The 27,729-nt window shown below is 46.0% G+C and overlaps 1 protein-coding gene across 2 annotated transcripts in view; it reads left to right on the forward strand.

Annotated features, from left to right (window-relative positions):
* gwl (serine/threonine-protein kinase greatwall) overlaps positions 1-13,658 on the forward strand; it is a 130,622-nt gene extending 116,964 nt beyond the window's left edge. For both annotated transcript variants that reach the window (XM_077657282.1, XM_077657283.1), the window contains 2 exons: positions 7,105-7,215; positions 13,390-13,658. In XM_077657282.1, the coding sequence (XP_077513408.1) occupies positions 7,105-7,215; positions 13,390-13,436 (158 nt within the window). In that variant the 3' untranslated portion in view covers positions 13,437-13,658. The remainder of the gene's footprint in view (positions 1-7,104; positions 7,216-13,389) is intronic.
* The last annotated feature ends 14,071 nt before the right edge of the window (positions 13,659-27,729 follow it).

A 27,729-nucleotide genomic window follows, 5' to 3' on the forward strand; every position in this document is an offset into this window, starting at 1 on the left:
GAGAAGCACGTCAACTACTCTGCGAGTCATCACAAACATTGCGATCACTCACATATAAAACATCTCACCATCTGCCTCTTGTGGAAACGCTCAATCGTGCTGCGTGTAATAATAATAATTGCACACGAAAGAGAAATGGTGTAAAGCAACGTGCGAGGCTGGACAGAAAGATGAGAACCCATACGCAGTACGCCATTCCAGCCAGTCGCACAGACACGCACACATACACGCACTGTCATTTCAGCTGTTTGGTGAGGACACCGCACAGATGCCGCGTCTATCACAGGTACACGGCCGTCTCGACCATGGTCTCAGCGCTGCTTACTGAAACAAGCATGGCCGCGGAGCCGTCTGCTACGAAGCGCGCCAAGCACCTTTCACTACTTGCATGGGAAGAGAACTCGCCAGGAGTCTAGTGCAGCAGTGCAGAAGAACACATGCAGCACGAAGTCAAAGCGAGTGCCGAAGTGTAGGTGGCGCTAGCTGCACTGCCAAATCGAGTGCGAGAGCGCTGCACCTCTTGAACTGGTGCAGAAAGTGCAGCCAAATCGAGGAGACCTGTATGGCGGTTTGGGCAATGACGGCTTTTGTTGGTGCTGCGAGCGTGAGCTACGTGGACTGCAGCGTGGATACGTCGGAGCCCTTGAGTTATGTCGATATAATTGAGGCTGTATGCTTCCAGCAGACATTGCAGGGCTCACGTGCGGTGAGAACAGCTGACAGTGATGAGTCCGACGGCGGCGACAGGACTATGCCACCGCCAAGTGCACATGAAGTAGTGTCGGCGCTTGATGTTGCAGCACGCCACTTCTCTGTCAGTGAGAACTCTGACGTTGCGCAGGAGCTTTTGGCAAGCTGCAGATGATGCTGATGAGGTCTCGACAGAAGAAACACAAGCAAATGCACTTTGGCGATTACTTTTAATTTTGACTACCCTTCCCCATAAATAAACATGCTTTGGAGCATAAATAGCGTCAAATATTCCAGCACTAAAGCTCGCTGCTCACGCGAGTGCATTCCAGTACTTGTTTCCGGCGCATAACTGGCCGATCAATTTATTTCATTTGCCATTAAGACCGGATGAATTTATTTCTAAGAATATGCCCGCCACAAACGTGTAGTAGCGCCTAGCTCATGATAACGAGTCTAGATGTGACTGCTTCGGGTTCTACCCGCGCGGCAGGGCGCTATAACCACTCATTCTAGCGCCCATTCGATAATTCGAACTTGGCTTAATTCTAACAATTTTCCGGTCCCCTCCGAGTTCGAATTAATGAGCTTTTTCTGTATAGCGGACCAAGCAGACATCCTAGGTGAACATTTCTCAAGTGTTTCAAGTTGTTCGAACTACACAGAATGAATTTTGAAATACAAAAACACAGCTAAGAAACACAGACTTCCAACAAGTGGTTGCACAAATCAACCAGTCAATAGATTAATTACAGTCCAAAAAATAAACAGAGCTACCTGTCTGCTGGGAAAAAGACTGTTCCAGGTCCTGATGAAATACATTACGAAATGCTGGCACATCTTTCCAACCTTCTGTAAAAGCACTTTCGAAATTTTTTAACAAATTGTCGACACTGGGAAAAATTCCGGAAGCTTAGAAAAAAACCATTATACAGTCGAGCCCGCTTGTAACGAACATGAGCGTCACAGGGCGTCCGTTATATCCCGAAGTTTGGAGTAAGTGGACCACAGCTTTAAAGACAGTTGCTTGTCAAAATACAAAATTTTTTCTTTGCGGAAAAGTCCGTGATGGACGTCTGTTTCTGCAGCGCAGATCCGATGAGGGAGGTTTCCAGTTTATTTTAAGCAGAAGTGTACTATCACCGAGGCCTTTGGCATAGACAAGCTGTCTGAGGCTCTCTATGTAGCTCATTGCTACAGGTGCGCTTATGGGTGCTGGCTCCGAAGTTTCATCCTCATCTGATTATTCCGCGTCGCTCTCGTCTTGCACTTCAGAAATGATGCCCTCGTCCGTGCAAGGTTCCGTGGTGTCGGCGTCATCATCGACAGAAATATAATCATTCCAACCAATGTCATGACCCCCCATGTCGGAATCGACGACGCGCTGTCACAAATCGCCGCCGGGCTGGTCGTCCTCCGAAGCATCAGGCTCGGGATCAGACACTGTCGATGAAGCCAGCCTTGCGGAAGCAGTTCCGCTCGCCAGTGGCCGTCACCTCCACCCAGGCCACATCATCTCTACCGCTGAACACAATGGAAATGGGCAGGGTGTTCCTGTACGCCATCCTGAATTACAACCAGGGCCCGAGATTTGAACAAAGCCATCGAAACGTCTGCACCACAACAAAGAGTGACAAAAGCACGCGATGGGGCAGACGTGCAACGTGCACAGGCGGCAATCAAGCTAAAGATAGAGACGCACAGCGCCAGCGGAGAGACCAATGAGGGGCGTCTGTGAGCATCAGTGCAGCCACCTCTTGGCTCCCACGGAAGGCCTGCTTCAAGGAGCGTGGGCTCCGCGATCGGCACCGGCGGCGGCGCGGTTTATCGCGGAGGCCACGTGCAGAGTTGCAAGAGAGTGATGAGAGGGGAGCGGCGTTGCGAGGAGGGGCGGGAGGGCAATGTTGGAAGGCGCGTTGGCGGGGAAGGGTAGCTTGCTTGAGAGCGGCATGGAACGGGCCAGGCAGTTGGCCTTCGATGAGTCTCGGGAAAATATGCCCTGCGCTGGGCGCACAAAGGGGTCGGAGGCATGTTATCTTGCATTGCGGCGCCAGGTTTACGCCGTCCGTTCGCTGTAACCGATCAGCAGGGCTTAATGACGTCCGTTATAAGTGTGATTTTGTGCCATTGAAACAATGTATATTTTTACGGTCGCACAGGTCTTATTCGTTATAAGCTTTTTTTTTTTTTTCCGATTCTGTCCGCATATAATCAACGCGCGATAAATACACGTACCATATTTATGTGGGTAAGGGCCACACTTGTGTAGGCACCAAATGTAGTGTCAGACTGTCTGGGTGATTACAGTGTAGTTTCTTCACAGGTTCGCTTAAAAACTGGACTGAATTTCTTTTTCGGGTAAGCGCAGAAAGCTACCAAAATCACGAAAAAACGTGACGCCCTTACCCGCACATAGATAGTAATCAGCGCACGAAGACGTGCCGAAAGAAAAAGTGAAAGCGCAGAAAAATTACTGTTGAAAGTCTTTGTCGCACATTACTGTGCTGAGTTTGGTGCACATTGCAGCGCCGACGGTGTTTTTGTAGCGCTTCCGAGCTAGCCATGCTCTTATCAATAAAACTTTATATCTAGCCTGTAATGCAGCCAAACTCAAACATATTCTGTCATTAATAACTGAATATGACTTCATCATTATCATCAGCCTGACCATGCCCACTGCAGAGCAAAGTCCTCTCCCATGTCTCTCCAGTTAACCCTGTCCTTTGCCAGCTCACCCTATCCCCGCAAACTTCCTAATCTCATCCGCCCACTTAACCTTCTGCTGCCCCCTGCTACGCTTGCCTTCTCTTGGAATCGACTCCGTTACCATTAAGGACCAGCGGTTATCTTGCCTTTGCATTACATGCCCTGCCCAAGCCCATTTCTTCCTCTTGATTTTGACCAGGATGTCATTAACCCGCGTTTGTTCCTTCACCCACTCTGCCCGCTTCCAATCTCTTAACGTTACACCTATCATTTTTTCTTTCCATGGCTCGCTGCGTTGTCCTTAACTTAAGCTGAACTCTTTTCGTTAGCCTCCACGTTTCTGCACTGTAGGTGAGTACCGGTAAGATACAGCTGTTGTACACTTTTCCCTTGAGGGATATTGGTAAACTGCCATTCATGAACTGAGAGAACCTGCCATATGCGCTCCACCCCATTCTTATCCTTCTAGTTATCTCCCTCTCATGATCCGGATCAGCTGTCACTACCTGCCCTAAGTAGACATATTCCGTCACTATTTCTAGGCTCTCGCTGCCAATTGTAAACTGTTGTTCCCTTGCTAGGCTGTTAAACATTACCTTGGTTTTTTGCATGTTAATTTTAAAACCTACCATACTGCTCTGTCTGTCTAACTCATCGATCATGATTTGCAGTTCACCTCCTGAGTGACTCAGCAAGGCAATGTCATCAGCGAATCGCAGATTATTTAGGTATTCTTCATTAACTCTTATCCCCAACTGTTCCCAATTCAGGCCTCGGAATACCTCCTGTAAACAGGTGGTGATAGCATTGGCGAGACTCTGTTTTCTTGCCTGACGCCCTTCCTTATTGGAGTTTTATTGCTGACTTTATGGAGGACTATGGTAGCTGTGCAGTTTATAGGTATATCTTCCAGTATTATGACATAAGGCTAATCTACACCCTGATTCCGTAGTGCCTGTATAACTGCTGAGGTTTCCACTGAGTCAAATACTTTCTCGTAACCAATGAAGGCTATATATAGGGGTTGGTTATATTGTGCGCATTTCTCTATCACCTGATTGATAGTGTGAATATGATCTATTGTGGAATATCCTTTACGAAAGCTGGCCCGATCATTTGGTCGATTAAAATCTAAGGTGGCCCTGACTCTATTAGCGACTACCTTAGTAAATACCTTGTAGGCAACGGACAGTAATCTGATCGGTTTGTAATTTTTTATGCCCTTTGTGTCTCCTTTCTTATGAATTAAGATAATGTTCGCATTCTTCCAAGCTTCTGGTACGGTCGAGGAAAATGACTTACTGCTGCTCATATAGGCTCTAAATCGCACACAAATGATGTCAAAGCGTCAAGAAGCCACTTTGCTTCTGTACACGCACTCTATGGAGCAGCACCATCATCGCCTCGTCCGCCATGCCGTACTGCCGTCGCGCCACCTATAGGAGCTGGAACAGCCGAGTACTCTGCTACCTAGCAGAACTTTGTATCCGCGGAAGGATATTGAGCTGCCTAAAAGACTTCCTGTCCAACCGTTCCTTTCATGTACACCTAAGTTCAACCCTCTCAAAGAGCTTTGTTCAGGAGGATGGGGTACCTCAGGGGTGTATTTTAACTACAACACTCTTTTTCGTGAAAATGAATTCCTTAGCCAAAATAATCCTAAAATCAATTGTGCACTCAGATTATGTTCATGATCTTCAGATAGCCTGCACGTCAACCAACATATCAACATGCGAGAGACAAGTATAATTGATAATAAATAAACTAGCGACATGGGCAGACAGAAATGGATTCCAGTTCTTTCTTCAGAAAACAGCGGCCATCATGTTCTCTTTCAAAGGAGGCTTACAGAACAATCCCACCCGCCACCTAAGGGAAACTGAATTACCAGTTAAAGAACAGAAATTTCTAGGCATAATATTCTATAAAAAGATCACATTCCTTCCACACATAAACACCCTGAAGAAGAAAACTTCCCGATCCTTAAATGTTTAAGTGTGCTTTTGCGAAAATGGTGAGGGTCAGATAGGACATGCCTTTTGCACATTTATTGTGCTCTAGTACGATCCTGCCTAGATTACGTGTTCATAGTGTATGGGTCTGTGAGATCGTCATACCTAAAACGACTGGACCTTGTGCATAACCTTGGTTTATGTCTCTCATCTGGTGTATAATTGGTAGCGAGGTGCTGGAAGTGGTAAAGGAATACTTATGGCAGGCAATGACCACTGATCTAGATCAGGAGAAGTAAATAACTAGGAGAATAAAAATGGGGTGGAGCGCGTATGGCAGCTTCTCTCAGATCATGAATGGCAGTTTGCCAATATCCCGCAAGAGAAAAGTGTACAACAGCTGTATCTTATCGGTACCCACCTACGGGGTAGAAACGTAACGAAAAGGGTTCAGCTTAAGGAGAATGCAGCGAGCCATGGAAAGAAAAATGATAGGTGTAACGTTAAGAAACCGGAAGCGGGCAGAGTGGATGAGGGAAAAAACGTGGGTTAATGACATCTTAGTTGAAATCAAGAGGAAAAAATGGGTTTGGGCAGGGCATTTTATGCGAAGGCAAGATAACCGCTGGTCCTTAAAGGTAACAGAGTGGATTCCAAGAGAAGGCAAGCGTAGCACTGGGCGGCAGACAGTTAGCTGGGCAGATGAGATTAAGTTTGCGGGCAAGAAGGTCTTTAAAAAAGTTTATTAATGAAGTGACAATTGTGATATCTTCAGGGAACATGTATATCTGTGTGCTGATTCCAAATAAGCAATTTAATTTTGTAAAACAAGTGCTTGTTCACTTATATAATATGTTAGGTATTTTTTTTTTTGCTGTGAGCTTACAGGAAAGTTTGGTCAAGAGAACTTGCTAAAGTGCATGTCACTGGTTTCTCTTGACACCAAGGAATGCAATAAAGGTAAGATTATCATCTTGCCTATAATAGATATTGAGTTATAGTTGAAGCTGCCATTTCAGAAACTGGAAGAAAATTTGTATTCTTGTTTCCTAAAGGACAACTTCAAAACACCACAACTTAACTTGTATGATAGGCAGGATGACAATTTTACCCTGACTGTATTCCTGCATTTTGCATTTAATGTATTCTTGCATTTATTATATGCACTTAAGCAAATTCTCTTGACCAAAATTTCTTGAAAGCGTTTTACAAAAAGTGACTTGACATACTACATAAGCACACAAGCACTTGTTTTACATAAAATTAAATTACATATTTGGAACCAGCATGCAAAAATACATGTTTCCTGACCGTTTGATAATTGTGACTTCAGTAATAAATAAATTTTCTGAAGACCCTCTTCCCACCTTAAAAGCGGCCCTTGATTACGTGTTAGGCTAGGGCCAAACACAATGTGCTGATATCCCATTCATCACGATGCACGCATTGATTCCTAATAGAAGTGGAAACGGGAAGCGTCGTGGAAACCTGCCAACTAGCATCAGAACCATTCATTCGATTGCGACTGGCAAATACCACGTGGAGAGGGATACCACCGAGAAAGTTTGCCTTGTGGTCTTCATTATGACCAGTCTACTTGCTACGAACATCTGGATATAATGAACGGATGGTGCATGACTGTCAGGTTCGTTATAAGCAGGCTCAAGTGTTCACAGTTGAAGCTGTATGATAGCTCTGTTCAGTCAACTGCTCTGAATGCCTATTGTACTCATGCTACCATGCGGGGTGTGTGCAGAGCTTCGTGCGTTGCCTTTCTTTGAGGGCGTCATGTGGGACAGCCTCCTTGACCAGGAGCCGCCATTTTTGCCAGTTCCAGACAATGACACGGACACAGGCTACTTCGATGGTGAGCCTGTTTTCCTGTTTTGGTTTTTGCTTGCTCTGAGCACAGCTGCATGAAAAAAGTTAGCGGCGTTTGCTGGAAATTTGCATTTTTTGTGAGGATGAGAATGTGGGATGGGCAGCAGAGCTTTGGCAGTACATAAAGACATGGGAATGGATTTAAAATCCATGGATAGTAAAGCAAGTGAGTGAACATGTTAGTATACGCCATGAGCCCAGCGCTGGCTGTGCAGCCTGTCGTGGTCTTGCGAAGCAGCGTCAGAGCTGCTTCAAGTTGCCTGCTGCTTGCCACTGGTTTTTGCTCAGGTGTATATCACAAAAACTCGACATAATTGCATCTACTGCCATAAGCAGGCTTTCTTAGAATCTAGCTTTAGAATCTAACGGTAACTGCATGAGCATGCTGTTAATGCTATTAATCTCAGAGACAGGTTTAGCCTTGCAAAACTCAATTTCTCTCCCTGCGAAATTCACGCACGCTGCCTCTTTAGGATGTGAATCGCAAAGGACCATTCGGTAAATATCGTAAAAAGAGAAACTCATGCAGACGCAGTCAGTTTGTGTGTGACCATACCTGCAGTTTCTTTTATGCATTAAAAACATTATGCTGTTTAAAGTTGAGCAAAACTCTTAACCATACAGTACACTAGAATATAGCAGGCTTCGTTGGTTGCTATGGATGACATGGGATATGTCTGTGCTTTATGCTGCCTGTTTACCTCTGCATGTCATGTACTGTGCCGTGGCCTGTTGTGCTTTTGACTCATTCCTGCGGGCTCTATTAAACGGCTGCTTTATTTGTTTAACATGCAAATTTCGGCTCGATGGTGCTTTGCAACTCAAAATGAACATGTACTGAGGCATGAAGCTGCCTACATGTGCCTATTTGCTGCAATATTTTTGTTTGCAGAGGCCTGATACAGTAGAACCCCGCTGTTATGTTCCCAGGTGCGGCGTTTTCCCGGCTGCTACACTTTCTTTAGCCAGTCATGTCCAAGCTCCCATAGAAGCCCATGCAATGCAGACTCTGCGGTTACATCGCAACTGTGGTAGCTTCCTCGCATGCTACATCGCGAATGTCACTTCAAATAGTGGTTCACCCCCGTTGGTATTTTTACAGCCTACATTTGGTGTGCTCGGAACTGCAACGGGGCGAAAACAGAACTTAAGACTCCATTGGCGCGTAGCCGCCACATTGTTCGATGACTTCTTACATATTGCACTGACGCCGACGTCAAGCACACTTAAGTTGGTGCAAATCATGTTGCAGCTCCATTGCTGTGCAGCATGGCACAAACGACCGAAAGCGCGAAAACGAAACTGTGCCGTGGCAAACGTCATGCGGAGAGCACTGTACGGGATTCAGTTGTGCCTGTTGGCTCCAAAGCTTTTATTTTTGTCATTTGCATTTTCCCTGTCATCAGAGGCTTAAAAGTGCGATTTCTAGGTTCCGATAAATGAGGATTGAGTAGGATTAAAGCGACTGTCGCGAAAATAATGCAGAAGTGCACACGCGTGCCCTAACTTCACTTGCTCTGTGCACCTGCCTTGTTCGCTACTGACTCCCTTTTACCAGCAGCTGCTCAGGCAAACAGAGAGCCAGTGCAGGGCGTTTTGGACCTTCTGTGCTTGGGAAAGATTGCAAGAGCCTCAAAGCTATGCAGTTTCCACAGAAGCATGTTCCCCTTACTAGAAGAAAAAAAAAACAAAAAAATGGCAGGTAGTGACATACATTTTAAATTTTTCACTCTTGCTTTTCGGCTACATTACGTTTCGCAGTTGGTGTATTTTTTTTCACGGTCCCTTGAAAAACATAACAGCGGGGCTCTACTGTATTACTTTCGAAAGACAGTAATATTTGTTTGCTTGTTTGTTCTTAATTTTTTCTGGTTTAATAATGGGTTTAATATCCTGAAAATGCATGTGTGCTCTGAAAGATGCTGTAGTGGAGCAGTCTGGCTCATGTTCAACCATCTGAGTTTCTTCAACGTGCGCTGACACTACACAATGCTTTTGTGTTCTGCTTCTGTCAAAGTGAGCCTTGCCTCGTTGAAGATTTGGTCCCATGACCTTGGGCTCAGTAGCCAAATGCCAAAGCCACCGAGCCAAGGTGGCGGGCAATTTTCAAAGGTTTGTTAGCCCCCTCAGAAACGGTGGTAGGCCCCAAGTGTATGATGAAAAAGAGCGAGATGTCGAGCTAGTATTTCGTTAATGGTGAGAAAATGAACATCAAGAGCGGAGCGTGCACCCCAACCAAATTGCACACCATGTAGGCAAGTGCTCCCAAATGACAACGGCCGACAGGTGTCAGGCGAAAATCAACCACTCGGTGTCGTTTGTATATATTTTTTTTCAGCCAAGAACTACCAAGTGACAAGGTTACAGCAAACATTATGCGGTGGTGTACTACCTGTGGTGTACTAGTTATAGGAGTTCGAAAAGGTACCAGCTAAAACTGTATATACTTTAAAAGGTATCTTATTACCTTGAGTTTTTTTTTTTTTGTGTAGCATTGTGTCTTATTGCTAGTATGGCAGTGAAATGAAAACAAACACTAGCTGCTTCGTAAAATGTTGGAAAGTGATGCTCTCAGACATCATATTTAGCTTCGTTGCTATTTTGCACTGCTTTCAAAATGAGCACATTTGGTTCTTTTTTGTGGTGGATTCCTAAATGTTGCCTAGAAAGCAATCGTTTTCCCTTCACCCCCTTTCATTCAGTCTGCTCAGGCATGAGTAACTAACTGCGCGCGGGGTATGGTGGTGCCACAGAATGCAATTTCATTGAGCATCCGACCATTTGTCAAAACTCTTGAGCAGCTGCGTCCACAGGTGCAGCTTCTGCATCACCATTGTAATTTAATGAGAAGACTTGCAATTGCTATCAACAGCACGACATGTGGGTATGCATAGCTAGCGTTCCGGGGCACATGGTTGCTGGGCTAGACAACAGAGAAGTCTTTCACATTGGTTCGACGTGTTGGGGCATCATGGGACATACATGTGCTGTTGTAAAGTTCGATAAACATGTAACTGCAGTCAACTATGCTTGGCAGTCAGGTGCCTTTGGTCTTGCCCCAAGCGCTTGGCGCATACGCACACTGGGTATTTCGTACTGCAATGACGGTGAAGATGCGACCTTTCTCTTAGAGCGCCGATCCATGCCTGTCTCTTATCTCTGCAGCTGTAGAAGTATCTATGATCGGAAAGCATAAAGAGGAAATATCTGCCTCTCACTAACAAATGTGCGCCAACAGCGGAGGTCACGGCTAGCAGACCCGGCCGCTATAGGGATCTCAGTGGTGCCCCTACATACTCTCCCCTGCAGGCAGTGCAGCTTACTTCGCCAGCCATGCTGAACTGTTGACTGCACACCACTTCCTGTTCACTGCAGGCACAGAGTGAATTTAAGCATTTTTACGGACATTGTATTTCAGCAGCTGGAATGACGGTACAATGTGAAAATGACTAACTTACCTTATTTGCACGTATATAACGCAATCAGGCGTGCTTAAGGCCTTGGGAGAGTTATGTAAGGTTACAGTTATAACGCAAGCTCGAACCGTTCAGGCCAACTATAGCTGGGGCGCTGAGGAAGAAACGCAGGTGGCACACTAAAATGTGTAAGCCACAGATACGTCGGCATTATTCAAGAGGCCACACTTCAGGTGCCAATGATGGCAATGCCTGGATTTCATTCCTTGGTCTTACATAAATTGTAAAAGCTCAGTTTTTCGTAGAGTGGGCTCGTGATTTGAACGGGGCACCCTATGGATACAGGCCAGCTTCTGTTTGTCCTCAGCGTCCCATTAAAACACGCGTCCCCCTGCGCTGTTACTGGATGTTTCTTACTGCACAGTTCTGCGCCTTCTTTGCTTTCCCTACTCCACTCAACTCTTTCAGTAGCCTGTTCTTTATCAATGGCCTGCAGCACCTTCTTCTTTCCCTTGCACTTGCATGTCATGCAGTTTTCCACAGGGTCATTGAAAAGCTGGCATCTCCTAGTGGCTCACAAGTCTGGCAGTGAAGGTTGTTTAAGCTGCCTTTAAACGCTAAAAAAAAAAAAAGAATTCACACTAAGAATTCACTGGCCTTGGTTTCGAACATAACATGAAGTGTACTCTGAAGCATTATTTGATGTATCCGTGGAAGATTCAAGCTTATTTGTTCTTAATTTCCAGCGTTTAAAATTTTCCGCTACAGAAAGTTAGAGGGCTACCGATATTTGACAGGTTGACAATTATAGTAGCTCCTGTTTCAGATCATGGCTGTGGCCCTTAAGCTGTCTTTTTTGGTGCCAGTGTACTTCTTTGCGGGGCTGAACTGCTCTCCTAATATTCTCCACTGATCTTTTTGCTGACAATTAACTACACTTAGGCTGTTGGCATGGTATGTTGGGTGGCTTTGTGTGCTGGATGCTAGAAGCCCATGCACTGTATAAGAATATGCTCTGTTACTTTGTCTGTAGCATCAGATTTGAAACTGTAGCATTTTGTTTCCAAACACCCAGTCCTGTTGTCGACGAACAGGAAGTCACTTTCCTTGGAACTGTCAAAAAAAATTTTTCCTTAAATTTCATCTTGAGCTCTCCAGCAGAATAGGGGTGGAACAGCAACGCCAACTGTGCCATTTCAATACAAATGCAATTTCCTGCGCCTTGTGGCTTTGCCACAGGTGAGGCATGCTGGACATGAGTTTTTAAGCATGTTACAACATTCCAGTTCTCACCCTAAAAGAACACACCTGGGCCACATGCTGTTGCAAGCGATTCTGCCACAAACAGGAACACGTCTAAAAATCCTCTCTGTATTCTCTACAGCATCACCTGCACCTCATTACTTATTTCTTGCTGCTGCTGGCTATGACAAGGTCTTGGCAAAACAGGGAGGATCTTGAAAGCCAGGGACATAGTTTGTGCAGTCCAAAGTAGTGCCATTCTCCGATCTTGCTCCCCAGGAGCTGTTGTTTTCAAGAGAAGGCAAGCGTAGCAGGGGGCGGTAGAAGGTTAGGTGGGCGGATGCGATTAAGAACTTTGCGGGGATACGGTGGCCACAGCTGGCAAAGGACCGGCTTAATTGGAGAGATGTGGGAGAGGCCTTTGCCTTGCAGTGGGCGTAGTCAGGCTGAAGATGATGTCGGCAGGGCTGCCCTACTTGTATGGATACAGCCACACAAAAGTGTGGCACTGTACAATTTGTGCACACCCTAAAGAAACCCCTAAAATATCTTCTCCATCACGACAGCATTCCTCATACCCATCGCATTTGTTCTACAAAAAAATCGATTCCAAGGGCAGTGTGGTAGCGCCATCAATGTTCTGTACATGACAATAAATCAAGAGAGCCAGTAGAGCAGTCAACCAAGGTAGGAGGGTGCCACAACCGCCAACTGTTTTTTTCTCCATGAAGCAATCGGAATACAACAGACTGGCTCAAAAGGGATGACAGGAGCAGAGGGCGGTGTGCATTCCCTTATCAGGGGTCAAATGTTGAGTTAGGGCTATGTCTAGACCCTTCTTCCCTAAACCTTGCCACGGACCAATGGAGGCAGTGTTTATGGCAGTATGCTATCTACCCACGCTAATCCGCAGGTTCCCTATCAAGCTCACAGGTGCATGTAGCAGAGTTTCACTGTCCTTGCTGACAGATTTTTTGCTCTAGTGGTTACTGTAGTGGTTTACTCTAGAGAGCTGTGCACATTCCTGAAGCCACCACCTCTGCTGTGCCCTGGGTCTCAGTGCCCTAGGTCTGCCATCTCTTCATGCCCCTCTGTGCTGCTGGCACCTTTCATTACGAAGTACTTCTGTAGAATATTTGGTCCGGCATCGTTGCATACAATGCGGACTTTCGGTTAGTTTTCACTTGTTCAGGCAAGTATACGATTCCAGCATATAGTACGAAAAATAAACTTACTGCCAAATGCCACAAAATTTGAGCCCAAACAAGGGAGTGGTTAAGCCGAGGTGATTTTTTTTTTTTCAATTACCTCTAATTGATGCAACACTCAGTAGTTAGGGCTATTCCATAACAGCAGGTGAAGGCCCTGAAAGGGATTTCCATGGACAGGTGTTTTCTTCCGTTAAGTAGAATGTTCTGCTGCTGAGTCACTCTGCAAGAAAGCAACATGTGCATCTTGTCAGACTCCAATTGTTTCTCTCTTTGTACTTGCCTTGTGTGCAGCACGCAACAAGATGCAACACCTGCAGCTCTCCAGCTTTGGCAGCTAGCCCACTTGTCTCCACGTTGCCGCCCAGCATTGTCCCTGGTCAACTTCTGCTTCCCAGGAGCACAGCTTGCTGCATGCGAAGTGCTTGCGGTGCCGCCAGCCTTCTGGTCTCAGCTGCATGATTTTAGTCATTTTTATGAGTTTCTACCCCTGTTTTCACTTATATCTTTTACCCTGTAACTAATCAAGAGTCTACCAAATGAAAAAGGTGTCATGACTGATCCGCCACTAGTCCGGACCTCTTTTTGCTTGTGTTTTTTACTACAGAATGGCATGTGTGAACACTCGTAGCGTTTATTCACATTTTAGTCGAGCCCAGATATACCAAGCCTAGATACTTTGAATTATTGGCTCTATTGACCACCCAGATTGTCCCCCTGAGAGTCCTGTGTAAAACTATGGGAAAGTTGTATACTTTACTAAACTCCAATTTCGATATATCAACTGTGCACCGTGGCCCTGTAAGCAGCACTTCTAACTGTACTCCTGCCGTCACTCTTCCCATGTGGAGGTGGGTTGGCTGCGCAGACTTGGGCACCTGCAGGTAGCACAAGCGTTGTGAAACTGCATGACGAGTTGAATTAGGGGGTGTGCTTGTGGTTGGCTTTAGTCTCTGGTACTCATTTTCCACGGCACATCACTATCATGTGGTGAAGCCAACTAAAGCCTAGCGGTTGTCCTCGTCAGGCTGCTGCTGGTGATGATGAAGCTGACTGGTAAATGCCACTGTACATGGAGTATGGGAGGGAACAACAAATTGCACCTGGTAAGTTTTATTGAAAGGATTTTGAGCTGTCTTTGTATTTAATGCACATAGTTTTGTTCTTGAGAAATAAGCACCTTCACATGCAGTATGGGGAGATGCAATTTATTTTCATGCAGATGCCAAGGGTACTAAAACAAGTGCCCGGATGTCTGGTGGAGAGATGAGAAAGCATTCGCTTTGCAATATTGGAGGAATTGGTGTTGTGTACTGATCATCTAGAGCAGCCAACAGTCATCGAAACCTAGGAAAGTGTAGGCTGGCACAGGACAGGCAATATTGGAGGAATTGGTGTTGTGTACTAAGCCTCTAGAGCTGCCAACAGTCATCGAAACCAAGGAAAGTGTAGGCTGGCATGGGACAGGCAATATTGGAGGAATTGGTGTTATGTACTGAGCCTCTAGAGCTGCCAACGGTCATCGAAACCAAGAAAAGTGTAGGCTGGCATGGAACAGGCAATATTGGAGGAATTGGTGTTATGTACTGAGCATCTAGAGCTGCCAATGGTAATCGAAACCAAGGAAAGTGTAGGCTGGCATGGGGCAGGCAATATTGGAGGAATTGGTGTTATGTACTGAGCCTCTAGAGCTGCCAACGGTCATCGAAACCTAGGAAAGTGTAGGCTGGCATGGGACAGGCAATATTGGAGGATTTGGTGTTATGTACTGAGCCTCTAAAGCTGTCAACGGTCATCGAAACCAAGAAAAGTGTAGGCTGGCATGGGACAGGCAATATTGGAGGATTTGGTGTTATGTACTGAGCCTCTAGAGCTGTCAACGGTCATCGAAACCAAGAAAAGTGTAGGCTGGCATGGGACAGGCAATATTGGAGGAATTGGTGTTATGTACTGAGCCTCTAGAGCTGCCAACGGTCATTGAAACCAAGAAAAGTGTAGGCTGGCATGGGACAGGCACTTTTGGAGGAATTGGTGTTATGTACTGAGCCTCTAGAGCTGCCAATGGTCATCGAAACCTAGGAAAGTGTAGGCTGGCATGGGACAGGCAATATTGGAGGAATTGGTGTTATGTACTGAGCCTCTAGAGCTGCCAACGGTCATCGAAACCAAGAAAAGTGTAGGCTGGCATGGGACAGGCAATATTGGAGGAATTGGTGTTATGTACTGAGCCTCTAGAGCTGCCAACGGTCATCGAAACCAAGAAAAGTGTAGGCTGGCATGGGACAGGCAATATTGGAGGAATTGGTGTTATGTACTGAGCCTCTAGAGCTGCCAACGTTCATCGAAACCTAGAAGAGTGTAGGCTGGCACGGGACAGGCAATATTGGAGGAAATGGTGTTATGTACTGAGCCTCTAGAGCTGCCAACAGTCATTAGACAGTTTTAGCTGTGCGTACGCAACGGCTTAGCGTACACAAGGAGTTTGCGGGGACGGTAGTGCGCAAGCGCAAGCCTTGCGTCTTGCGTGCGTACGCTAGCCAGCAGACATTGCATTGCGGCGCTTGCGTGGCTTGCGTACGCTAACTTTGACAAGATGGCGGCGCCCTGGTCGCCCGCTTTGGAATAAATACATGTCGCCGCTGGATTCTCCGACGCAATAGCTCGCTCAAATGGTAGCGGTTCGTTTTTATTTCGCCTACTCTTGCCCACACGTAGCAGTATAAGCGATAACTAGCCCCTGTTTTTCAGATAATTTGGCGATTTTCAAGCTCTTAGATCTAACTAAATTCAGTGTGTTTTCCTCGTAGCAACGACACCTGGCGAAGAAGTTTTCTAGCTTTTAGCCAGTTCTTACATTTTCTTCGGTTTGCATAGTTTTTCTTCTTGGATCAAAAAAGGCTCCCAATGCACTCACCCTAGTTATCAGTAATCACGGATGAAATTTTCTTCAACAGAGCGTTGATGTGCTTTGACGTCTTGTCATTAGATGGCGCTACGTGCACCTGAGGGACGCTACGGCACGGCCAGCTAAAACTATACTTCGGAGCGGACAGCGTAATGCACGCAGCGCCGTAGCGCTTTGCGTATGCAAGCACTTGCGTACGCACAGCTAAAACTGTCTATTGAAACCAAGGAAAATAGGTGGTATACGAGAATGCTTAATTTTTTTTGTGTATCAATGGGGATCTAACAGTGCAATCACTTCATTTCTGAAACATAATTGATTAGAAAGTAGCAAAACAACCACATGCCACTGGTGGGATGTGAACCCACAACCTCCGAATTTCACATACGGTGCTGAATAAATTGGGCTACAGGCATGGCTGTGCCATTTACTGGTACAGCAACTCTTTGCCATGCTTAATGCCGATTCAAGATAAATGAAAAGGAGCTAAATGCTCAGAGAAAAAAATTAAAAATTTAAGGGAAAAGCAGAGCAGTAAAAAACTAAAAACGAGGAAACAAAAGGCACAGTTGCAGCCTGTCACACAGTTGGGTGGTCCGCATGTTCTATGCGTGCGTGCCTAAAGGTTGAGGGATGGACTTCGAGGCTGCACTTGAGCCAGGACATTTTATTCATGACAGCACTATCAAGGACGCAACCGATGAGACATACAAAACCTAGATCAAATGCTAATCATGAAAGAATCCTCATATGTGCACAAACAGAAAAAAGGAAAGGTGTCAGTCTCCTAACACGCGAGCGAAGGCTTTGGAGTTCCAATAGTGCACAGCGCTGGAGAGACTCTACGCGGCGAAGCTGTACTATGCGCCCTGCATTTCGATGGTACCTTGCGCTAGCTGTTGAGGGAGTCCAGTGGTGGAGATGCTAACAAGTGGATCAGAGGGGGTGGCAGATGTCCAGTGCCACGTCACCTGTAGCTTGACCTCGGTGGTCTTTTGCCCTCGTGCCACAGACAAAGGTCCGACAAGACCAAACCGGCAGCGTCAGTGTTCCCGGTGCTTGCGTCCAGGACCCTCATTCTGTACACGGTGAAAGTGTCGTGGCCCACGGAACCGGAGCGGAAGCCGGTGGGGACCACACCTGGACGGGAGGCCACTGGAACCGACTGTGCCGCCTGCCAAAAGCCACTCAGCAAAGATGACGGCTGGGATGCTATGCCCCTGATCCATGTTAGCTCTTCTCCTTTTAAATCACCTGCTTCTTCCTTCTCATTTGGCTACTTGCTTCCTAATTCCAAAAGTTCTTAAGTATCTCCAGTGATTTGATCTTCTGTCTTGATCTTTACTACCTTTTCTGTTTACTTTGCCTCTTTCTCATGACACAGTCAGAGCGGAGTGCAGGCCACGATGAAAATCGGGGAAGTAGAAACATAGTCAAAACGAAAGACAAAACCAAAGTCGCAACACAGTCAAGGCCACAGTCACACAGTCAAAGCACAGTATGCAGGCCACAACGAGAGGCCCCGCAGGGGGCATCTGCTCCATGCAGATGATGGTGAGTTGCGACACCACGGGTTCCTGAGCAACCACAGGGACATCTCCGCAGGGGGATGATGGTGAGCAGTGCATCACCGCGGATCCAAGCACTCGCACTTAGCCACGGGTTCCTGAGCAACCACAGGGACATCTCCGCAGGGGGATGATGGTGAGCAGTGCATCACCGCGAATCCAAGCACTCGCGCTTAGCCGTGCGTGGCATCGCCATGTCTGGGGAAAAGGGAATCGTGGTGGTTGAGCCGATGCCGAGCGTTTGGACCTGTAGCGCCCCGCGTGGCTGGCAGTGTGCCGGATACCAAAAAGGATGAAGTGTTCCCAGCGCACGCTGAGGAGAACGCCCGGGACCTTGGCCAGGGCCGGACGCTGCCACCGCCGCTCCGCTGTTGTCTCTTCTCTGACAGCCCTCCAATAATTGTGGCCGCAGTCGCCTTCATGGGCGACCTCTACATTGTGGTGACCTAGGACAGCCCGAACGCCCTCCCAACCGGTACACTGCAGCTGTACCTTCGAGTTCCTTGCTCGCCATGGAGCTACCGCAAGATGAGTGGCGCCCGATCCCGATCCCGCCCCGGGACCCATCCCGAGTACAGCTGTGGCCATTCCACCCGCACAGCCCTATTGAATGGTTCGCGCAAGTAAAGGCCCAGCTATACGTCAATGGCATGTCGTCCTAGATTTGGCGGTTCTTCCTGGTCAAGTGGAAGTTGCCCGCCAACGTCTTTGACCAGCTTGACCTTCCGCCGCCTCATGGCCACCTGTTCGATGGACTGAAGGACGCTTTTTTCCGTTTTTATGGCGCTCCGTTCCACCATCCTGCTGCGAACACTGTTCCACAGAGTTTGGCAAAAGAAGTAATTAAGGCTACACACACCTGCCCGACAGCGGCTCCAGCTCAGCCCTCCTCGCACACTGCCGTGAGTCCTCCCGCGCTATTACCGGCTGAGGTACCACTCCCCGAGTGCCCCATCTCTGTGGCTGTTCCTTCGGCCTGTGGATCCCCATCACGTTGTACCCACGCTGCAGTTTCTTCAGCTGCCATCTAGCAAGCTTCCTAGGCTGCCCAGGCCAGCGGACGTTTCCCCAGTTTCTGTTGCGGTGCTGAGGGCGCCTCCGAATGCCGCTACCTCGCTGGCGTCCCCCATCGTGGCCTGCTCTGCGCCAGTGGCAAGGCCGCCGATCATGCGTCCGCCTGTCGCATCCAAGCCAATCAGTCCACGGCTGGCTGTGCATGTGTGCCAGCAGCCTCATGCAGTCCAACAGCTATTTCTCCGCCTCGCACCTCGCTGCGCCTCCCGGTGTCGCCCGTCTGATCACCGGCAGCTCGAACCGGCTACAGTTGCACAATTCTCGGGACCCTCGACACACCTGGCAATCTCTGCTGCGCCACACCTCATACGCGAGCCGGCAGCTGCTGCACCAGAACCTCTTGCGCTGGGTCCACTTAGCAGGTGGTCTCACCTTCTTCACCTGCCCCTAAGCGTCCCTCGACGCCCCCCGAAAGCTGGGTCGCAATGCCACAGCCAGGGTCACCCGCCTGAGCCTGGTCTTCGAACCCCGGACGCCCTGCACAGGCGTTTTGACACATACCGACTACTCGTTTAGGGGGGGAACCCTGTAGCGACCCGCGCGGCCAGCTCTAGCGAAATGCCGAAGAGGCCGAAGGCTCGGGACTTTGGCCAGGGCCAGACGCTGCCGCTGCCGCTCCGCTGCTGCCTCCTCCCCGGCAGCCCTCAATAAATGTCACCGCGGTTGCCTTCCTGGGCGACCTCCACAGACCTTCATGGCCCCTCGGCGAAGGCAACACACCACTTTGGCCCCAGCTTCCTATAGATGGCACCTCCGGCCTGGCCTGACCGGGGAAATCGGCAGTCACCTTTTCCTATCCTCCCCTCTATCTTTCATTTTCTTATCTCTTTCTTACAACTCTCCTGTATCCTCCTCTCTTCTCGGTTTTTTCACTTTTCAAAGGTGGCTAGGGTTAACCTTGTATGGTGTAACTACCCTGAATTGCCCATATTTGGTTATAGCAGTGGCATACAGCTGGCATGGGCAGGACTTGTCTTTAACTTCCTATGCCATCCCCTAGTTGGAGCACCATTGTGGGTGGCTTGCACTATGGCCTAAGAACACACTTTTTTATGGCTGCCTCTCTCCTTTCAAAAATGATCGCCCTCTTTTCAGAGAGCGGACCGATGTCACTTCTCAGTTCAGCAAAAAGAAAACAACGTTCCCAAAGTACCACATCGTTCATAGCGAACAAAAAGAAAAGCCAGCCAGATTAATATCCTCATTTCTAGTATCAAAAGTTCTCACAGGTTCCCTGGGCCTTAAGTATAAAGTGACAAAATTAGCTAGTGGTGGCCTTTTGCTCAGACTGCTCGAAATCATTCAGATTTCAAAGCTGGCAAACATCGAAACCTTTGGTGACATCCCCGTCTCTCTGACCCCACACAGATCTTTAAACACAGTATGCGGTGTCATTTCTGACAATGAATTTCTGCACCTAACGGAAGAAGAAATGCTCGAAGGATAGTTAGATCAGAATGTGACTAATGTGTACAGAATCAAAATCTGCAAAGAAGACAAAGAAATTCCGACAAAGCACCTAGTCCTGACCTTTGCCTCCTGCTCCCTGCCTGAGTCAATCGAGGTAGGATACGCAAAAATCTCTCTCCGCCCATGTATACCTAACCCTCGATGCTGCTTCAAATGCCAGAGGTTTGGCCGTGGCTCTCAAAGCTTCTGCGGACGCGATACCTATGCAAGCTGTGCCTCAAACGATCATGAATCCAACAACTGCGATGCTGCGCTGCGCAAACTGCGAAGGCGACCACGCCACTTATTCAAGGTCGTGGCCTGCATGAAAGAAAGAAAAGGAAATACTATTTTCCATAAAGACCAAAGAGAATATAACAATTAAAGAGGCAAGAAGGCATTAGGCAATGACACAAAATACTTTCTTCTTCACCCCCACACAAACTTCGCCGATGTGGTGCATCAGTGTGGCACTCCACACCGGTCTACGGTACCTGTCCAGCTCACAACCAGTGAAGCTGAGGCAGGGCCACCCACGCCTCTGGCAGACGCAGAGAGAGCTGCTATGCCACTCCCGAAAGAGGGCCCGCCAGCCACCAAGTCGGCAGCCCGCAAGGCTTTCCCTGTTCAGGAGAAGTCCACAACCCCCCTGCCCGCAGAACTCCATCGCCTCCACTGAGGTGATGGATAGAAGTCACAACTCGCCACTGCCGCTGCGGCTGTGGAGCTCTCTTGACCGAAAAAAAAAAAGAAACATAACAGGCCCTCAACAAGGAGGGACTTAAGGCTCTGAATATACCCCCTCCCCCCCACCCCTCAAAAAATTTATAATGACGTTCCTTATCCACTGGAACTGCCGTGGAATTCTAAATGACTATAGTGATGCCACATATCTCTTACATTTTCTGTCTCCTGTAGGACTATCTTCAGGAGACCAACTTGGGACCTTTGCATAAAAATATTTTTAAAGTATAAAGTCTTTCGCCGTGACTGTGAGCAGGCTCTTTGGAGGTGTTGCTGTTGTAGTTCAGAGCGGTGCTGCAATGCATGAAATCAAGCTCCAGGCGAATTAAGGAGCCATTGCAGTCACCGTCTTTAGCTTTAAAACAATTACCATATGCTCAGTGTATCTTCAGCCACACCTCACAGTAACACTCCATGACCTAGAATAACTTTAATCAGCTACCAGAGCCATATCTGGTAGTTGGGGATTTTAATGCGTACTCCCCATTTTGGAGGAGTGAACAGACACTAGGGGCCCTTTAATAGAAGACTATTCTGTGCATTAATGTTTGCCTACTCAACACAGGCAAACCCACATATTGCTCTCCAGCCTCAGGAAAAATGAATTGCATAGACTTGTCTTTTAGCTCTTCATCTGTTTGTACCGATTTTAAGTGGGATGTTCTTGATAACTCGTACAGAAGCGATCACCTTCTTGTGGTGATTAACTTTTCATCACCACCATCGGTCATCCCAAGTAAACCACGCTGCTGGAAGCTACACATAGCAGACTGGCAACTGTTTAGAGAAGAGGCCAGTCTGAAGAAATTATTTTCAAACAATCTCAACGTTGACGAACTCAATGAAATTTTACAACTTGCATTATTCATGCTGCACGCCAAGCTATTCCTCAATCATAAGAAATAGTACGACAAAACAACAAGGTCTGGTACATATAAAAATGCCATGGAGCGAAAAAGAAACAAAATAAAGTCTAGGGAGTTTTCTGAAGATACCCAACGCATGAAAATCATATATATTTTTAAAAGGCGAGAGTAAAAGCACGGTACATCCTTCACAGTGCAGAAAAGCATCCTGGAGAAACTGCGTATCATCCATAAATAGTTCGTTTACATGCAAACAAATGTGGGAACAAGTCTGCAAACTTAATGGAAGCTTTTCTCCTTTCACAATTTCTTTCCTAACAGCTCCGGATACACAAACAAGTATAGAGGAACAAGCAGACATCTTAGGTGAACATTTCTCAAACATTTGTAGTTCTTCAGATTACAGAGAATCATTTTTAAAGTATAAACACGCAGCAGAGAAACATAGACTTCCAACAACTGTTGCACAAACGATTCATACAATGGTTTAATAATAATCCAAGAAATAAACAAAGTTCTCTTGGTCGAAAAAAGACAGAACCTGGCCCTGATAATATACATTACAAAATGCTGGCGCGTCTTTCCCAACCGTCTGTTGATGCACTTTTGAAATTTTTTAACAAAATATTGGTACTCGGGAAACTACCGGAAGCCTGGAAGAAAGCAGTTATTGTACATTCCTGAAGCCTGTAAGCAAACAACATCCCCCTGTAGTTTCAGGCCAATAGCCCTTGCCAGCTGCCTCGCCAAATCTTTTGAAAGTGTGCTGAATACAAGGCTAACTTTTCTTCCTAAATCCCGCGAACTTATTGATATCCATCAGTGAGGTTTTAAAAAAGCATGCTCAACAACAGACCATTTAGCTCGCCTAGAAAATACTGTCCGAGAAGTTTTTGTACACAAACAGCACTGTCTTGCAGTCTTTTTCGACCTCGAGAAGGCATACAACACAACCTGGAGGTTTGGGATCCTTCATGACATAGCATAGCTTGGCATCTATGGCAGGATGTTAAACTGCCTAAATCATTTCCTTTCCAACCGTTCCTTTCACATATGCCTAGGCTCAACTCTCTAAAGGGACTTCGTTCAAGAAAATGGAGTACCTCAGGGGTGTGTTTTAAGCACAATGATCTTTGTTATAACAGTGAATTTCATAGCCAAAGTAATCCTGAAGTTCATTACGTATTCAGTCTATGTTGACGATCTGCGAATAGCCTGCACATCCTGAAACCTGGTAACTTGTGAGAGACAAATACAGTTGACAGTGAATAAACTAGTGACATGGGTAGACGAGAACGGTTTCTAGTTTTCCACGCAGAAAACGGTGGCCATTCTTTTCTTGCTCAAACGAGGCCTACAAGCCGACCCATTCATACACCTGAACAAAACACAGCTACCCATAAAAAATGAATGCAAATTCCTAGGCATAACCTTTGACAAAAAACTAATTTCATGTCTAATATAAATGCACTGAACAAGAAAGCCTTCCGATCCCTTAACATACCTAAAGTACTGTCACGAAAACATTGGGGTGCTGACAGGACATGTCTTTTACAAATTTACCGCTCTGTATTGTGCTCTACCCTTGATCATGGATGTATAGTGAATGGGTCAGCGAGGCCATCATACCATAGACTGGATCCAGTACATAATTTAAGTTTGCGTCTTTCCACTGGTGCATCCAGGACGTCACCCGTAAACAGTCTTTATGTAGAAATCAACAAACCATCACTTACAGAGAGAAAAACCATGCTTACATGCTCGTGCATTTTAAAAATCCGTTCGCTGCGCAAACACCTATGTTACCACACAGTCACAAAGTGCCCATCTAGAACACTGTTTAACAACAAACCACTAACTATAAGGTTGCTCCTCCTATGTTTTGAAAAGATGTTCTAATACCTCGGTGTACTAGATACATTACCTGGTATTACTCAAAGACGAGATCCACTTCCTCCGAGGTACAATTTTCCTGAAATCTGCGATTTCACTCTTACACAGTTCCGTAAAAAGCAAACTCCACAACAACATATAATATAAGAATTCCTTGCACTCGAAAAAAAATTCAGTAGTTTTACGGACTTTTACACTGATGATTCAAGAACGGAGGTTTACGTAGGAACCGCAGTGGTGCGAGGGAATACGGAGGACACAGTACGACTTCCACAGTGCGCATCCATCTTCACTGCAGAATGTTACGCAGTCTGTGTGGCCATAGAAAAAATAGTAAACAAGACCCTCACAAACAGTAATATTTACACAGAGTCATTAAGTGTACACACAGCTCTCCACTCTATAAATGCAATCACTCCTATACTTGGTGACATCATACACAACATAGTAACAGCCACAGCTCGAGGACAAAACAAAAAACACTGCTGGGTCCCGAGTCATGTCGGAATAAAAGGCAATGAGAGAGCAGATTTGTGTGCTGCTCGGGCTCGTGGCAAGGGAATAAAAAAACTAAATATGCCCTTTAATGATTGCATGAAATTAGTACAACGGAAATTAAGCAAAAAATTGACAGTTTCGAAGAGCGAAGTGAATAATAAACTATACTTGGTAAAGCTGGTTTCAGGGGAAATTAAGTTGTGTGCGACAGGAACGTTTCAAGAAATTCTATGCAGTCTCCGAATAGGCCGCAGGCACCTTACGCACAACTTCATGCTAACAAAACAGGGCAAACCTGTTTGCGAAGAATGCGGAGATGAACTTACGGTTAATCACATTTTATTCTCTTGTGTGAAACTAGAAAGACTAAGAAAAAAGTGCTTTACTCAATTTTATAATGAATGCATTCGTTTTCACTGAACACTGCTCTTGAATGATAACGCCATTATTAACGTACCTTCTGTTTTTAGCTTTGTAAAAGAAGCGGGCATACTTGAGAAACTAAATTTTGAACCACTGGTTCGCTTTATCACATGATACACCTCAGCCACTTTCTCATTCCTGAGAAGTTGGTTGGGAGCTTCAGGATCCTTACCCAGCCAAGGATTGCTGCTGGGGCTACCTGACCTTCTTTAAGGCATTTACCATTAGCCATTTCCAACCTTCTCCTCTTTTATTACTAGGCAGTACAATCTTTTTAGGCCATCTGCACCATTGATTATTTTTCACATTTGTAGACATCCTACAGAAAACTTATTCTATACCTTGAGCTTGGCGCATGATGGCCTTAGATGCCTATGTCCTTAAAATCCAACACAACACAACCCACGACGAAAGGCACCCATGCTCAACAAAGGAGCTCACAGCCCTCCTCTGTGCAGAGCTTTTGTAGGAGCAATGAGGGGAAAGAAAGAAATCAGCATGGATAATTAGGAATTGTGTTGCTTATGAGGTGAACCATTTGAAGAAGAGCACCAGCAGCAGGGTCTCTGCTGCTGTGCTGCCACTATTCTCGCGCCAAAAAGAGCGCAATAAAAGAAGTGAAGAATGATGTAAACGGGAACACACACAGCGGCGTGAAAGTAGAACTATTTAATCTACCATATTGCCGGGCACTACCAGCAGCTTGGTCGTCTAACTTGTTACCGAAAATTCCGGAGTGACCCCAGATATGAAATAAAAGAAATTGGCGAGAGAAGACAAGCAATAGAGATCTTTCTTAATGGAAGTAATTGGGTTAAAAGCTTCACCTGTAGAAAGAGCGGAAAGCACAGGTAGAGAATCAGTGTAAAAATGAACGGTCATAGAGGGAGGGTTAAGAATAGGATAAGCGACAACAGGATGAAAGGCTGCAAGCTTAGTGGCATAGGCACCAGAGGGTGGTTCTAAAGAGAGGTGACGAAGATATAAAATATTTTGTGTTGAGCTAAGGACAACAAAAGCAGCACCAGCTGAGTGACGAGTGAAAGACCTGTCAGTGTAAATATGCAGTGCACATTGACGAGAAAAAGACAAGGCTTCCTGAGAACTAAGTTGAACAGAAGAAATTTTGAATTTCATTGAGGGACGGTTGGACCAGAGATTAAATAGAGATTGAATTTCAGGTGGGTTATAAAATGTATTACCTTATACTATGGATTGCCATAATGTGAAAAGCATGAACTCTGCACATAACTGGTCTAGGTAAATAGGGAATGGAAGAATGTTTGCATGAACATAAAGAGCAGCTGTTCGCATAGTATTGTAGGCACCACTAAGAGCAAGAAGTGGAGTTTGTTGAAGCGATAAGCCATGATCTCGTAGTCTGGAAAGGGACCATTGAAACCACCACCAAGCTGGGTGGCATAGGTGATTGTGGGAAGAATAATCTGATGATAAATTTGGTGCATATAAGAAGGAGAAACACGAAAATGGAAATGAAACCAATTATGGTGCTTGGTGACAGATGCAAGAATTTTCATTTGGAAATGATTAATATAGCAAATAAAGCTGGAGTGAGAGTCAAAAGCAATGCCTAATAATTTAATACTCTTCACACTTGAGGCTGTAAGTGTCTAGTCGAATAGTTGGCTTACGTGTGTGTAATGCTATGACTCTATTAAAAAATAAAACACTTTAACTGAATGCGATATGTGTTATACCAGTTTCGGATTAAAGTCGCAACATTTGAACCCAGTGTTGACAACTCGCAGCTACTCTTACCAGGGACAAGTATAGTGGTGTCATCTGCATATGCCTGAATGTGGATAGGAAAGGGGACAGAAAGGTTTAAGAGATCATAAGGCAAAATATTCCACAGTAATGGTGAAAGTGGCAAACCTTGCGTACTGCCGAGAGAAGGCACAGAAAGAGTGCACGAAGGAGATTGGTAGGTCAAATGGTGGTTATGCAGGAAAGAGGCCAAAAGGAAATTAGATTTTGCAGACAAGGATGTTTTCTTAAAAAATGTAAAACCAAAGGGTGCCAAACACTCAAATGCCCTCTGAAGTCCAAAGAAATTTGAACCACAGGCATTTTTTTGTTCTTTATAACTATGTAACAACTCCCACAAATGATAGAGAACCTGAACTGAAGTGCGGTCGTGCGTGAAACCATACTGATTTCTGTGAAGCAGGTTAGTTTAGAACAGGAAGTAATACAGCCTACCATATAGTAAACGCTCAAGCACTTTACCGAAAGACGAATTAATAATGATTGGTCGGCAAGATTTCGGAAGGTTGGTCTATTTGGTTTGGGAATAAAAAAAAAATCCTGCCAATCCTTCATGTCTGAGGAAAGTAGCCCAAATGCAAGGCAGAATTAAAGATAGAGACGAAAAACAAGGGATGAGCGTTAGACAAGGCGACAACAAAACGAGGAGAAATAAGATCAGGGTCATGAGAGGACGTAAAATCTATAGACTTGATTGCATCTTCAGTCTTCGCAGCAGGAAATGGTAAATCTTGAACTGAGTTATTGTAAGGCCGCCAGTAATGTCCCGAATGTGAGAATGGAAACGGAGGTCACGGGAAGAATCATCTGTAGTCATGCGAGTAGGAAGTGGCAGGTTTTTAGTGTTGGGAACCATTTAAGTATATGTGCCATCAAAGTATTGTAGAGGAGGGATAATAGAAGGGCACCTGAGCTTGCCAAATGCATGTTTATATAGCTTTTCATAGAGGAATTTACGTGTAGCTGTGGAGCAGATCTCCTTTAATTAACTGTTGTGTGTTTCTAATGTTAGATCGATATTTCGCAAGATGTTTATAATAAACTGAACGGTGGAAAGTTCTCAGCTGAGAGTCTCAAATGTGTACGACGAAGCGCGCGCATAGGATCACTCCATGCTCAAATCAACCATCCACCAAATAGAACCCTCGGGAAACCTTGGTTTTACCAAACGGAAGTTTTCCTTGCATAGTTTCATGAAAGTTTCGCTATATTTAGCTAGTACATGGTAAAGGGCAGGCGCTGAATGAAACTGATGGTTATAAAAAGATGAAAATCAAGACAGAGTAGTTAACTGGGAAATTAAACGGCTGGACCTGGTGAGCCGCTTGAACGGTGACGACAGTTTGGAAAGAAAGGAGTAAGTAATAAATCTATGGTCAGAAAGCGATGAATCAGTTACGACTTGCCAAGAGTAGCCCTTTGTAAG

The sequence above is a fragment of the Amblyomma americanum genome, chromosome 3 (assembly GCF_052857255.1).
Source record: "Amblyomma americanum isolate KBUSLIRL-KWMA chromosome 3, ASM5285725v1, whole genome shotgun sequence".
Classification (NCBI taxonomy): Eukaryota; Metazoa; Arthropoda; class Arachnida; order Ixodida; family Ixodidae; genus Amblyomma; species Amblyomma americanum.